The 15175-nt window shown below is 41.7% G+C and overlaps 1 protein-coding gene across 8 annotated transcripts in view; it reads left to right on the plus strand.

Annotated features, from left to right (window-relative positions):
* The first annotated feature begins 17 nt into the window (after positions 1-17).
* Positions 18-15175, plus strand: part of LOC122550321 (zinc finger E-box-binding homeobox 1) — a 178268-nt gene continuing 163110 nt past the window's right edge. For 7 of the 8 annotated variants that reach the window (XM_087987504.1, XM_087987510.1, XM_087987505.1 and 4 more), the window contains exon 1: positions 18-170. In XM_087987504.1, the coding sequence (XP_087843630.1) occupies positions 89-170 (82 nt within the window). In that variant the 5' untranslated portion in view covers positions 18-88. Of the gene's footprint in view, positions 171-1752; positions 1988-15175 lie in introns of those variants that run through there. The other variant, XM_087987509.1, reaches the window with a different exon arrangement.

Consider the following 15175-nt stretch of genomic DNA (forward strand, 5'->3'; position numbering starts at 1 on the left):
AGGTAGGTGTGTCGCAAAGAAAAATAAAAGTGTCGCAAAGAAGGCTGGGGGTGGTTGCACGCGTCCTGGAATTTGACAGCGCTTATCAATGAAACGAGAGAGCGAGCGGATCATGGCGGATGGCCCCAGGTGTAAGCGCAGAAAACAGGCAAACCCGAGGAGGAAAAACGGTGAGCTTTCCACCGGGCTGGCGTGGGGGAAGCAGGGCAAGGGGCTGAAGAAAGATCCCCGCAACCCTCCCCTCAGACCAATCCCACCTTTCAAACAACACCACCTCTTCTTTACTCTTTAAGAGCAGGGGTAAACAGGGGAGGAAGAGGAGGGGGTAGTGTAACTGGATTAAAAAAGAACAGAAACAAAAGAAAAACTTAACTCGAAGAAACTCGGCTGGGCGAGAGAGAAAGAGAGTGGTCGAATTTTAGATCGGGAACTCGGCAGAAAGAGAGCGGAGTCCCAGTGCGGGTTATTATTTTTTTTCTCTCTCTGATGATTGTTTGGACTTTGGTTGTGGTGGGTCGTTTTATTTTTCGGGGGGGGGGGGAGGTGGTGTTGGGGAAGAGGATTGAGAGCAAAGTGTGGAGAAAGTTGGGAGGCGAACAATTCTTGCTGTTGTCAGGGTGAGATCATTACCTGCTGCTGCTCCCTGGCCTCTCTCGCCCGTCGCCTAGCGGTTCATGGCCCTGGACCGTTATACGCTGCCGCTCCCAGCTCTTTATCTGCTTCGTCAGTCAGAGAGCCTCCTCCTCCTCTCTCTCTTTCCCCCCACCCCCCCCCCCCAGTCCCTTCCCTTCCCTCTCCTTTCACCCTCACCCACCCCAGGGCGAATTAGACCAGAGAATTCTCCAGTGCTGCTTTTATAAAATGTGCATTCAAAACTCCGGCACTTTGCTGCCCTTTTATTTAAAATGCAGGGTGCTTTTGGCGGTGAGGGCCGTTTCTTTATTTCTTTTGGGTCGCCCTGAACTATACCATAATCTTAAAATGAACACCTGACGCAGAGTTGAAAAGTGTTGAAAAGAGGAAACGAGACTTTTTATGCTTGTATGTTTCTTCCCCTCCTCCCTTCCCTGGTGTCAACATAAACAGATTGGTGAAGTTCCCCCCCACCTTTTAAATTCTCTTCTCTCTTCGATGTTTTACTCCAGGAAAAGGCTGAGTTGGTCGTTTTTTTTTGTTTTCGCCCGGCTACCTGTTTGGTGCCGAAATGGGTGGTCACGGGTCGAGCGAATTACGGGGCCTCTGGCCCGCTTCGCGCACTCGGACTCTCGGCTGAAAGCGCTATATAAGGAATACATTTACATTATAGCCGGGAAGGAGTTGGATCCCCCCTTTATTTATTTAAACTTTTATTATGAGCGTGTGTGCGCGCGTTATGTTTCTTGAATCATTCATTCTAAGGAGGATCAGTACTTTAAGCGCATCGGTTATAATTTAGTCCTAGAGTTGAAATTATTTTGTTTGTTTTAAACTTAGGAAGGTAGAGATTTCCCCCTTCAGGAAATAGAAGCTAACGGTGTGACAGCATTTCCCCTCCCGCATTTTGATATTTTTATGTATTTTCCTGTGTAATTACCGCAATTGAAATACAAATTAAAATAATATTTTCTATTAAGATTTATGCCTTTAGAGTGATTATAGTTTTTTTTCATTTAAAATGTTGTCCTAATGGTTGATGCTAAGTTGATGGGCTTTTCCTGCTGACGAAATTGTGACATGTGCGCCTGCCACAGCGAGCGAGAAGAGAAGGGAGGGAGAGCGATGTAAACATGTTTACCTGAAAAATGGGACCGCTACGTTGTTAAAAATGGCAAGAAAACCTGGCGCCTGCATATTTATTCAGTGTGTGCTTTTTAAAATCAAGTAACAATGTGGGATTGAAGCGGATTTTTAAAAAGAGAAAAGTATTTCCTTTCAGCAGGAGAAAACGATTCCTGATTGTCGTGTCGAGCCGAGCTGACTAGGCTGCAGCAAATGGCAACTTGTGCAGGTAGAAATGGTGTTAGTTTCAGCCCCCTCTGTTTGCTTCAGTCTCCTGGGAGAGATTTATTTACCATGGTTGCAGTAAGGTTACTTTCCTTTGTGTTTTTGCACGGGCATAATTCGTTAAAAGGACTTCACATTTTTAATCCAAGCCTTTTTAGATGTGATTTTGAAATTGCACATTAGAAAGGAGACAGCTGGTATTCCATGTCCAATCTCCTTTTTGTATATTTTAATCTCGATATGCACGCCCTGGTTTCCCCTCGGTGTGTCGTTCCCTTCATTTTATGTATGTTGGGGAGGGGTGTAGCAGTCGTTAATATCTGATTAGATTGACGCCTGGAAGCTCCTGCGGAGAAGCGAGTGGAGGAGGGGTAAGAATGAATGTGTTTATGTTGGGTGGAGGTTTTTGTGTAGGACGTGCGCACAGGTAACAAATGCGGTGGGCGCAGGGAACCTTTTTTTTAAAGCTTAGTGTTGTTCCATCCGTTTAAATCACTCGTGTCCTGCCATCTACAGAAAAAAAAACAAATCTGGTTAACTGATTGTGGCACATAGTGTTAAACGACTGCTCTGTATCGCTAATCCTATTGGAGCAGTCATAAATCTTTAATTTTTTTCCCGAGTGTGTGCGTTTGCTCTATCTGCCCACTAGGGTAGTTTTGTTTTTAAAAAAATTCTGTCCTGATTAAAGCTATTAGCTTTCAGTTTTTCTTTCACAAATTGGAGATTTCAGAATTTATTCATTGTTTGTTGCACATTCTTTTTTTCCCAAAATATATTTTATTAAAACTTACGAGGTACATGATAATACTGTTAAAATTCATCTTGCATAAAGGTGCAAACCAAATCAGTTTCTTGGAATAATACTGTTACTCCCTTTGAAATTAATATTTATAATATTCATAACATGTCAAAAATACAGCCCAAGGGTTTTAGCTATTTTCTAGCCCCTAGGTGCTGTTGCTGAGAGATGTGAGGGTGCCCTTTCCTCAATGAGTCTTTGTGATGTTTTTAAACTTCAGTACATCATTCAGCATGTAGTTTTGGGCCTTGGAATATCGAAAACTCTCTGCACTGGGAGACTTAATTCAGATTCTGTTTCTCTGAATGCTGCCTTCAACTTTTAATAGGTGTTTTAAACCATACTGGCATGGTTTAGTTCCATGTACCAGTATGGTATTTGCATTTCTCACAAGTGGGTTTTAATTCCTATGAAATGAAAATGAAGGATGCTTAGATAGGGATTTCCCCTTGTTTATTTTCCCATTTTGAGAAAGCGTACTTGGGTTTACCAGCAAACAGTGCTTTCTGAACTTCACTTAAAGGTGCTGAGAAATTGCAAGTTTGTAGAACTAATTAATCTAAAATGTCTTGTGGGAAGTTGTAGGTTTAGGTTAGGGAATGAAAGTGATGACTTCACCAATATACTGAAGAGTTGAGAATCAAAGAATTGGAGAATGCCACGCCATCGCTGGCTGATGAAATAGGGGATGCAAGACAAATGATTTCTGTTTTTACATAAAATTATCTTGGAGGTCAAGTTTTTCTGTGGTTTGAATCCTCTTCTCCTTTCAAAGAAGTAGCTGAAATATCTTGAACATGAATGAACTTGGCTATTTAATTTGATTTTGAAAACATTTTTATCATTAAGTATGTTGGCACAGACTTGATGTCATTGTCAAGCAAAGCAAAATACAATTCAGTGCATTAGACACCCACAATGGTCCTACCTGGAGCTTCGTGCACCTTAATATTCGAAGGACTGAATTTTGTGGGACGAGCTGCGGTCTTGTCACCGAATTATAATGAAACTTGGTATCAGAAGTGAAATGTAATGTCACATATTCAATCCTTAATCTGCTGAAAGCTCTTTTTGTATTGAAGCTTCTTTGTGTTGGTAATGCTTTCATATTTATCGGTTTCATAAACTTTGAAGTTGTAAACTGCAACAAGGTTGATTTTTCTAAAATGGGTATGATAAGGAACATTTGAATAACTTGAAATTCAAAGGACTAATTTGGACAGAAAAGGTGTCTTGAACATAGTTTATAACTCAGATTTTTTTTTTACAAACGTCGGTGTACTGGGAAAAAAAATTCATCTAAAAGCAGAAAGCAAACATGTGAGGTGCTATTCAGTGACCTTCGACTAGAGACTCTGAATGCCTTGGGTATGATTTCACTTTCACTACTTCCCTAGTCAACCTGAATGCTCGTCAAATCAGATGTGTGTTTAGACCTTTTTCAGTATATGTGCCTGAGGAAACAGCAAACCATAAAGTTGTCCTGAGCATTATCCTGGTGTTTATTTTCATTTTGTGGTGAATGGGGCAGGATTTCTCTTTTTCCCTAGCAAGGTGCTTGGCACATCCAAAGTCTGGGTCAGTGTTAATGTTCTGTATGACATTTTAGGGTATTGCTGTCTTACTCTGTACACTTCAGCAGATGACTGACTAGTTCATCAAGTAAGCCTAATACTTGGGATTTGGGTAAAATAAGAAAAAAATTGTTTATTAATTTAGAAAATATACAGGAAGGTTGGGCAAGTAGTTGAGCTTGTTTTGTGTAATTTGCATCATTTTGTTTGACCTATTTTGCTTTACTGATGAACAGTCCAAAGATGTGGGGTCAGGTGAATTGGCTGTGTTAGGTGCATTAGTCAGAGGGAAATGAGTCTGGGTGGGTTGCTCTTCAGAGGGTCATTGTGGTCTTGTTGGGCCAAAGGGCCTGTTTCCACACTGTAGGGAATCTAATCAAAATACAAATCTCTCGACTTGGTCTGAAAAATTACTAAGAGTTGTTGACCATCTTCCAAAATAAATATTGTACCAATCCTTTTATTTTGTAATTGTTTTGAAAACTGTAAAGATTTTTGTTCCTGTATGACTGAGTTTAAAGTTGGCAGCTGTTTTGTCTAATAACTGTACTTATTTGTTTTTGGCTAAGCCTTAAATTGTCTCTGGCATGATTTCTATGTTGGTCAGTGTGAACTTAGTGAGGTTTTTCAACTATTGTACACTACGTGTAGAAAAACACTAACAGAACATTGCAGTTACCTTTTTGGAATTTGTTCACTATACCACATAGAGTTTCTGCCTTAGAAAGGGTCTATTCACTGGTTTCTAATTAGGCTGGGGTGACTCTTTTCATATTGTTTGTGGGAAAATACTCCAAGTTTATGCACAATTCTTGAATGGAGGATTAGTGTTATGCCATGAAAGTTGCAGTTGAGATCTTTACATGTTAAGAGCAACATATTTTTGTGGTATCTCTTAATTTCAAGAAGGATGATAGTGTTTGAATAGAATAGCTACATTATTTAGAGCGGATGTTAGTATTGATGTGACTTCAGACTTCAAACATGTCATGGAGGAAAAACCTTGTTTTCCCAATTTGGCTGTATTGGTCAAACAACCTGTTTATATCTTTCAAATCATTACTGATGAACAATCTAGCCACCTATGCAAGTTACGTCATGATTTAAATTGAAGTCCTTTTGAAAAGTCACTTGTACAGTATTATATATGTCAGTTTATCCATTAGACTGGCTTCATTGGAAAACGTGATAATTGTGCCAAGTAACTACAAAGACACGAGGTGAAATTTTGAGGGATCGTAATTTAGAATTAGAAGATCTGTGATAGATTCTCAACTTGGATTCCTTTTGTTAGTCCATTTTCTTCCTTCATCCAGAATACTGTACAATTGGTGATATTTTATACACTGATTAGTAAAGTTGAAGTATTTATGTCATGAGACAATTTTTTTTCAACAGAAATCAAACTAATAGCTTCAGAGGTAGGATGTCCGAAATAATGTAAAAGAGGTTTCCGTCCTTAAATTGATTTGAAGGATCATTCCCAAGGAAAGGGGAAGGCAACAGACGGAGGTAGAATTTGACTGTTGGCAACAAGGAGTCCTTTGGTATAATTGTATTCAATTGGAATTGAAGAAAGTCCTACAGTGGTTGGAATTATTCTTGTTAAAAAGGGAGATGTTTGGCCTACAACAATGTGATCATCCCAGTCCAGCAGTGTCACTTGAGTTCCTGATGATGACGTTCAGGACCAGAGTACAGTCAAGTATTACAAAATTTTGACCATCATAAGGTTAAAAGTAGAGCTATTTGCGATTGCATAGGGTTCACCTCTGTCTGCAATTCCTCTGAATAATAAGTGCATGGTCATGTGCAGTAAGTCATCTGAACAAGTAGGCTAAGGCTGATAATGGCAACTAACATTTTATGTTAAACAATTACCAACAACCGAGAATGTAACAACATTTGTGGACGTTGCCAATTAATGTCAGACACTGGTTACTGGTTCAGTGTGGTTACGGTTGAGTATAACTCAGAGCCACATAAATGCAATCGCTATGAAGAAGGTCACAGGCTCGATTACTCAATGGTGAGTTGCCCATGTTCAGATGCAATCACCACTTTGACCCCTGGTCTTTTCACCTAAGGCACAAATCTGGAATATAGTGGAAACTTCTCACTTGGCTGAAAGGTTTCGCAGACACACAGACTCAATAAGTGCCACAATGTTCATGTCTACCCACCAGAGAACTATGCCTATGCTACCTACAGGATTTACTGATGTAATAAGCAAACCACTTTTTGTGTGTAGCATATCTAAAAATTTCAACCTTTACTACATAGAAAGACAAAGATGGCAGAGGAATAGAAGTACCTTTGTCTCCAAGTGACCTAGTACTGTCATCTTGAAGGCAATTGGACATGGCAGTGAAGACCACTGATGCATACATCTTGCAGTGAATGTTCCTTATGAAAGCCGAATCACCTTTCTAAAAATAAGATGTCAGAAGTGATCATGAATATCTTGTTTAATTTTTAAAAAGACACTCTTTTAGTTTCATTTGACTCATATTTTCGAACTAAGTCATTGGGATAGGGATCAGGAATGGATTTTTTGTTACCTCTGTACACTTTTTTTTTGGCTGAGATGGAATACATGGGACAGAAGACTTCAAATGAAAGCTGGGTCAATTCAGTCTGCTTTGGTTGTACGTTCAACCATTCATTTGACCTTAACAACAAAGCTGCATGTATGAAATAATAGAAAAATGAAACAGTTGGAAATGCTCTACACATGCTTTTAGCTTGAACCAAATTAGGACAGAAGTATTTTGACATTTTTAAAATCCTTATCGCTTTCTCTCTCCCAGTTTCTTGAACAGCTGTTTGTGTCTATTTAGTTTTAAATTTTATTTTAAAATTGAAAAAACTAGACAAAAAAATCGCCTGTAGATCAGAGTCCTGAATTCATATTTAGTGAAATAAGTAGTAGTGGTATTTTCACATTTACTGCAGTAACTTTAAAGGTTGACTCCTGATCTTTGGCCAGTATTTTTAATTTTTAAAATTTTTTTCATATGCTTAAGTTTGTTATTCATTGAAAGATATCTGCATGAAATGTTCCATTGGTGTGGTCCTTCCCTTCCCCCAACCTTCAGCAGCATTGAAACTGCATGCCTGACTGCTTCCTCTCTCGGGCTGTGGGGGTTTTGAGGCTTGTTTTTGAAATGGAATGAAACTGTATCATGGAATGGGCTTCGGTTTGAAGCCTCTGGGATACTGATGGAAGCACCATATTGATGGGTCATATTGTTTGTAAAACATCTGGATGCAGTTAAACCAGTCACTGGTATTGAGTGCCATGCTACCTTTACCATTGAGAGCTCCATCTGAAGTTCAAAGGAATTATGATGATGACTAGTTAGTTATCTAATACACGAATGACTGATTTAGAATCTGGAACATTACAGCATAGTACAGGCCCCCTTTGACCCTTGCTGTTGCACCGACCTATGAAACCAGGGCACTATATTTATAAGTGAATTAAGTTTGTGGTTTAGAGTTGTTCATAAATATAAATCATTCACATTGAAATGATGACTGCTGGTCAAGGTGTTTCCACGTCTCATTGACTTCTATTAAGATTTAGTTGAAAGTAAACCCTGTGAAATATTCATGTCCGGACAACCCTTTATTTTGCGTTCAGTCTGACTTATGGCTTTTACCCAAGTATGTGCATATTCATTTTTGATGCTCAAGACATGAATGGGATTAGAACTTTTTTGCCTACTGTACATACTTCCCTCAAGTCGGACATAAGATGGGTGGCCTTTCAGATCCTTTTAAATTTTTAAACCAGTGAATCATAGAATCATAGCCTCTTTCTGCAGTCCAGGGGTTCTGTTACAATTATAAATTCAGGGAGAGGAACAAATAATTTTGTTCCCTTCACTTAGTGAACTTGCTACCTGAAGTCTATTATTGTCAACTAGTTTTGAATAAAAGTAAACTTGCTTGTTTACCTGCTTCTGATTTGGCAAAAAAACTGATTGTTTTCAGCAGTTGAATCTTGGAGATAGGAGGGTACAAGTAAAACATTTTAAGAGATCTGGATGAGCATATGCATTGGAAGGGTTTAGAGGGATACAGGCTATGTACTGGCAAATGGGACTGGATTAATTTAGGATATGTAGTCAGCATAGATGAGTTGGACTGAAGGGTCTGTTTCCGTGCTGTCCATCTCTATGACTGTATGACTGCAGATGTCAGTGAGTAAAATGTGGAGCTGGAAAAAAGTACAGTGGATCAAGCAGCATCAGAAGAGCAGGAGAGTCAATGTTTTGGGCAGGACCCTTTTTCAGGACTGGGGAGGGGGAAGGTGGCTGAGAAATAATTGGAAGGGGATGGGGCTGGTGAAAGGGTGGGTTGGCGATAGGTGAATGCAGTTGGGAGATGAATGGGATTGTTATTGGGAAGGATGGAGTGGATAGGTGGGAAGGAAGATTGACATGTTAGGTCAGGTCAAGTAGGCAGGGTAGAGAGGGAAGGCTGGACCTGGAATGAGGTGGGGGTTGGGGAGATTGGAATTCACCAGTTTTCCATGTTGAGGCCATAAAGTAGTAAGCTCCTGACTTGGAAGTTAAGGTGTTTTTCCTCCAGTTTGTGTGGCCTTATTTTGATGGTGGAGGAGGCCCAATATGGGCATGCCGTCTGGGAGGTGGGAGTTAAAGTGGCAGGAGGTGGGGTCGATTTGGAGAATGTGGACCACAGATGTTCCCTGAACTAGTCCCTGAGTTTGCGCACAGTCTCCCCAATGTAGAGGAGATCACGTCGGGAGCAACGGATGCAGTAAATCAGGTTGGAGGAAATGCAGGCAAATATCTGCCAGACTTAGAATGAAGACTTAGCTGTAACAATTTTTTGAAGACCGCATGCATTAAATAATTTTGGATGCTCATTTGGAATGATTACTGATCAAATTCCTGACCAAAATCAATGCCCTTGGGCCAGTTTGGATCACCTTATTCTTTTTGCATCACCTTATTCTTTTTGTTTGTTCTGAGCACTTTTTTGGTTGGGCTCCCACATGGAGAGAAAACAGAAGAACAGTATTTGCAAGTACAGTGTCACGTTCTTTTATTTGTTTTGTGACTGAAAACACGTTGAAGTAACAGTGAATTTGTATGTACTGGTTGGTTTGTATCTGGAGTAGACTGATAAATTATCATTGAAGTCGGAGCAATTTACTGCTGATGCTGAATCTGTACTGAAAACACAAAATGCTAGAAATCACAGCAGGTTAGGCAGGATTTGTGGAGAGCGAGAGTAAGCTACTGTTTTGCGTTTAGATCACTCTTCAGAGCTCTCATGAATGAAGAGGCAGCTTTTTTTTTGCAAAGGTGTGGGGCGGAGACTTGAAGAGTCATCTCGACTTGAAATATTAGCTTGTTGCCTGTCCACAAGTGATGCCTGGCACACTATGATTTCCAGCATTTTTTGTTTTCTGTAATTATCATCCAAGTTGGAGTTTGCCAGCATACAGCACTATTGCATTTGTGTTTAGGAAGAAGTTTCATAGAACATAGAAGAATACAGCGCAGTACAGGCCCTTTGGCCCTCGATGTTGCGCCGATCCAAGCCCACCTAACCTATACTAACCCACTATCCTCCATATACCTATCCAATGCCCGCTTAAATGCCCATAAAGAGGGAGAGTCCACCACTGCTACTGGCAGGGCATTCCATGAACTTACGACTCGCTGAGTGAAGAACCTACCCCTAACTTCAGTCCTATATCTAACCCCCCTTAATTTAAAGCTATGCCCCCTTGTAATACCCGACTCCGTATGCGGGAAAAGGTTCACACTGTCAACCCTATCTAACCCCCTAATCATCTTGTACACATGTTTCATAACCATGTTGTTCAAACTGTGTGCTGTCAAAACATTTGGAACTTGACCATTTTGCCTGAGGTCTGTGTGTCCCTAATTTAACATTGTGCTTCAGTAAGTAGAAACTGGTGTCACATAGATTGGTTACTATAGTTAACAGCTCATATTCTTAAAACTTCTTTCCAGAGGAAAGATTGTAGATTATATGGGAGATGTTCATGCTTGCTCATTAAACTGAAGCTGGTGAATTTAGGGTTGGATGTAAATGCTTAAAGGTTTTCCTTGATTTATATTTTCACTGCACAGACTAACCTCTTGAAGGTGTGAAGAAAAGTGAGTTGTTGCTCTCCAGTAGAGGACCATACAAGGAGAGGCTTGTGGGGGTTCACCCTAGGAAATAGGGTGTTTGTACCATTTAGTTGCCAGTATACCTCAAACTGAAGCTTATTTATTGAACTGAGATAGAATTGCTTATCTTTGAATCACAATTGTTACAGTTTGCAAAGAGGCCATTCAGCTCACCAGTGCAGAACATGATTTGTATCCAAATGTTTTGGTAACAGCCTACACCAAATGCTTTGGAGCTAATTGAGTGCTCTTTGGCTATATAGCCAATGATGCAATGTTACAGGTGGTGAAGATGGAGAATTGTTTGTACCCAAAATCATGATCTGGCATGTAAGTTGTAAGTGGATCATTGGACTAGAGTGGGTTCTATTAGGATCAGAGAGAGTGATAAGAAGTTTATAGGCATGCGAGTCTTTAATACTTCAGGAGCACTTTGTGTTGGTGTTGACTAATGAAGAAGAGGAGGCTGATTTAAGGTAGACAGGCAGGTAGCTGGAAGACCACAGCAAGCCAGGCAGCAACAGGAAGTGAAGTCAACATTTTGGGTATAACCCTTGTTCAGGATTGACTAAAGCAGATGGAGTAAAGGTTAGAGCAAAAAAAATGGAGAGACAGGAGAAATTAGAGGCTGCCCATGCTTAGACTAGATTTATATTAAAAAAAAATGCAGATGCTGGAAATCCGAAACAGAGACAGAAATTAGAAAGATTTAAATGAAACACACACAATACTAAACAGCCTGGACAGATTGGATGTTGGGAAGATGCCTCCATTGATAGGAGAGACTAGGACCTGAGGGCACAGCCTGAGAGTAAAGATAAAAACAAGGGCTGCGGATGCTGGAAACCAGATTCTAGATTAGAGTGGTGCTGGAAAAGCACAGCAGTTCAGGCAGCATCCGAGGAGCAGGAAAATCGACGTTTCGGACAAAAAGCCCTTCATCAGGAATAGAGGCAGAGAGCCTGAAGGGTGGAGAGATAAATGAGAGGAGGGTGGGGAGAAAGTAGCGTAGAGTATAATAGGTGAATGGGAATGGGGTTGGAGGTGATAGGTCAGGGAGGAGGGTGGAGTGGGTAGGTGGGAAGGAAGATAGGCAGGTAGGACAATGCTGAGCTGCAAGTTTGGAGCTGGGGTGAGGTGGGGGAAGGGGAAATGAGGAAACTGAAGTCCACATTGATGCCCTGGGGTTGAATTGTTCCGAGGCGGAAGATGAGGCGTTCTCCCTTCCAGGCGTCGGGTGGTGAGGGAGTGGCAGTGAAGGATGCCCAGGACCTCCATGTCATCGGCTGAGTGGGAGGGGGAGTTGAAATGTTGGGCCACGGGGCGGTCTGGTTGATTGGTGTGGGTGTCCCAGAGATGTTATTGGTGCTCCTGAAACGTCGATTTGAAAGGTCTTTTGCCCGAAACGTCGATTTTCCTGTTCCTCGGATGCTGCCTGAACTGCTGTGCTTTTCCAGCACCACTCTAATCTAGAACCTGAGAGTAAACAGAAGATCTTTTAGAACCTAGATATGGAGAAACCTCTTCATTCAGAGAGTCATTGCTACAGAAGGCTGTGGAGGTCAGGTCATTGAGTATATTTAAGACCGGGATCGATAGGCTCTTGAGTATAGAGGGTTCCGGGAAGAAAGCAGGAGAATGGGGTTGAGAAACTTAATCAGCCATGATTGAATGGCAGAACAGACTGGATGGGCTGAATGGCCTAATTCCTGTCCCTGTGTCTTATGGTCTAAATTGCTGGCAAAACGCAGTAGGCTTGACAGCATCTGTGGAGAGAAAGTGGTGCTAATGTTTTGAGTCCAGAGACGACTACAGAATGGATTGTAGTTAGGAAAAGGTTGGTGTGTGTGCTGAAGATAGGGAGAGGAGTAAATGATAAGAGGCGATGGAACCTGGAGGTGGAAAACAGTAGGTAGGCAGACGAAGGGATGGGTCAATGTCAGCCTGGGGCAATTAGTAACTGACAATGGGTTGTTTGTAGCAACAGCCCATGTGTTGACAAGATCTGGTGTATGGAGGTTGGGGACAGGACATTGGAGAAGTGCTCAAACCTTAAAATTCTTTGAACTCTGAGTCTAAAAAGCTGCAAGATCCCCAAGTGGAAAATGGGACGCTGTTCTTCCAGTTTGCACTGAGATTTGCTGGAACGCTACAGCAAGCCTAGACACAAATGTTGACCAGGGAACACGGTGTGTTGAAGTGGCAGGCGACAGGAAGCTCAAGATGGAATATAGGCATTCTGCAAACTGGCCACCAAGACTGCATTTTGTCTCCCCAGTGTAGAGCCGACCACTTTTGAGTGGTGAAAATAGTAAACTAAATTGAGTGAAGTGCAGGTAAATTGCTGTTCACCTGGAAGGTGTGTCTGAGGCTTGGATGGTGAGGAGGGAGGAAGTAAAAAAGACAGGTGTTACGCCTTCTTTGATTATGGGAAGTTGCTGGGGATTTTGGGAGGAGTTAGAAGTGAATGAGGAGAGGACCAATGTGTCCTGGAGGGAGTGAACCCTATGGAAGGCTGACAAGGGAGGAGAGGGTTATGTTTAGTGGTGGCATCTTGCTGGAGATGGCAGAAAAAGACAGCGATTGATCCTTTTGGATGTGGATGCTGGTTGAGTGGTAAATGAGGACCAGGGAGACCCTATTGGTGTAGGGTCGAATGAGGAGGAGTCAAGGTTGAAGTCTGGGCAATGGGTTGGACATGGCTGAGGGCCCTGTCAACTGTAATAGTGGCAAATTCTCCATTGAGAAAGGAGGAAACAAAATTGTGGAGGCCTCTTGTAGAACCTGGCATTATCAGAACAGATAGGATGGAAACGGAGTCCTTGCAGGAAGCACAGTGGAAGAATATACAGTCAAGGTAACTGTGGGAGTCCGTGGGTTTGTAGTGGATGTTGGTGGACAGTCTATCCCCAGAAATGTAGACAGATGTCTTGAACCAGGTGGGGGAGAGAACAGGGTGGAAACTTTTCCAATTCCAGATGAGGGGGGAAGCAGGATTAATGTCGTCATTGTACCTGCGGAAGAGTTGCGGGTGGGGGCCAGAGTAGGACTGGAACAAAGAATGTTATGTGTATCCCACAAAAGGACAGGCATAATTGGGGTCCATGTACTTTTGACTTGAAGAAAGTTAAAAGAGTTAAGGGAGAAGTTGCTCAAGGTGAGGATGCACTCCTCCAAGTGGAGGAGGGTGGCGGTGGATGGGCTGGTTCAGACCTTTTTTCCAGGAAGAAGCAGAGAACCCTGAGGCCATCCCAATAGGGGATGGATGTGTAAAGGGATTGCATATCTGTGGTGAAGGGAAGGTAGCTGGAACCTGCAAACTGCAAGTTCTGAAACTGATAAAACATGTACTTTTTTAAAAAGTCGATTATGAAATTGGAGAGTCACTATCAACTTGCACTGAAAAGAGGCTCAAGGACAATAGCACCATTTGTGCTTCTTCAGATACTGATACTGGCTTGGGTTGACCAGTGGCAGGTGACATTTGTGCCCCACAAATGCCTGTTAATGATCATTTCCAATAAAATGATCTAATCCCTGCCCCTTGACATTCAATGATATTAGCATCACTGAATCTCCCATTATCAACATCCTGGGAGTCACCATTGAGCAGAAACTGAACTGTATTCACTATATAAATTCAGTAGCTTCAAAAGCAGGTCAGAGGCTAGAAATACTGTCATGAGTAACTTAGCCCCTGAAACCCCAAAGTTTGTTCACCCTCTACAAGGCACCAGTCAAGGCGGTGATTGCAAACTTCCCACTTTCCTGGATGAGCTCAGCTTCAACCCTCCAGAAGATCGACACCATCCTGGACAAAGCAGCCTGTTTTGGTTGGCATCACATCCACAAACCTCCACTACCTCCACCACCAATATTCAATAGCAGCAATGTGTATAATGTAAAAGATACACCTGTAGAATTTCACCAAAGATCATTAGACAGCACCTTACAAATCTATGATCACTTCCATCTAGAAGGACAAGGGCAGCAATTACCTGCGAACTCCATCACTTGCAAGTTCTCTTCCAAGCAAATTACCATCTAGATTTGGAAATATATTGCCACTCCTTTACTCTTGCTGGGCCAAAATCCTGGAATTCTCTTCCTAAGGACATTGTGGATCTACCTACAGCACAGGGACTGGTCTTGAGCAACAGGGGTTGGGCACAAAATACTGGCCCGGCCAGCCATTATATATAATGCATAAGTGAAACATTTTTAATTATTCATTCACGGGATGAGGGTGTTGCTGGCTAGGCTAGTATTTTTTGCCCGTCCTTTATTGCCCAAAAGGCAGTTAAAAGTCGACCACATTGTCATAGGTCTGGAGTCACACTTCAGCTAAACCAGGTCAGGATGGCAGTTTGCTTCCCTAAAGGACATTAATGAACCAGGTGGGTTTTTCTAACAATTGGCATTGGATTCATGGTTACCATTAGATTTGTAATTCCAGAAATCTATTGAATTCAAATCCTCCATTTACTACAGCAAGATTCAAACCTGGCTCCCCAGAACATTCTCTGGGTCTCTGGATTAACAGTCCATGATAATAGTGCTAGATACTATTGCCTTTGCACTTTGTTTTTGAAAAAGAGCTAGTCATGGTAAATATTAAGTTTTTAGTTTGGAGTACA

This window comes from Chiloscyllium plagiosum, unplaced genomic scaffold (assembly GCF_037043375.1).
Source record: "Chiloscyllium plagiosum isolate Xiang-an unplaced genomic scaffold, Cpla_swu_hap1 HiC_scaffold_5, whole genome shotgun sequence".
Classification (NCBI taxonomy): Eukaryota; Metazoa; Chordata; class Chondrichthyes; order Orectolobiformes; family Hemiscylliidae; genus Chiloscyllium; species Chiloscyllium plagiosum.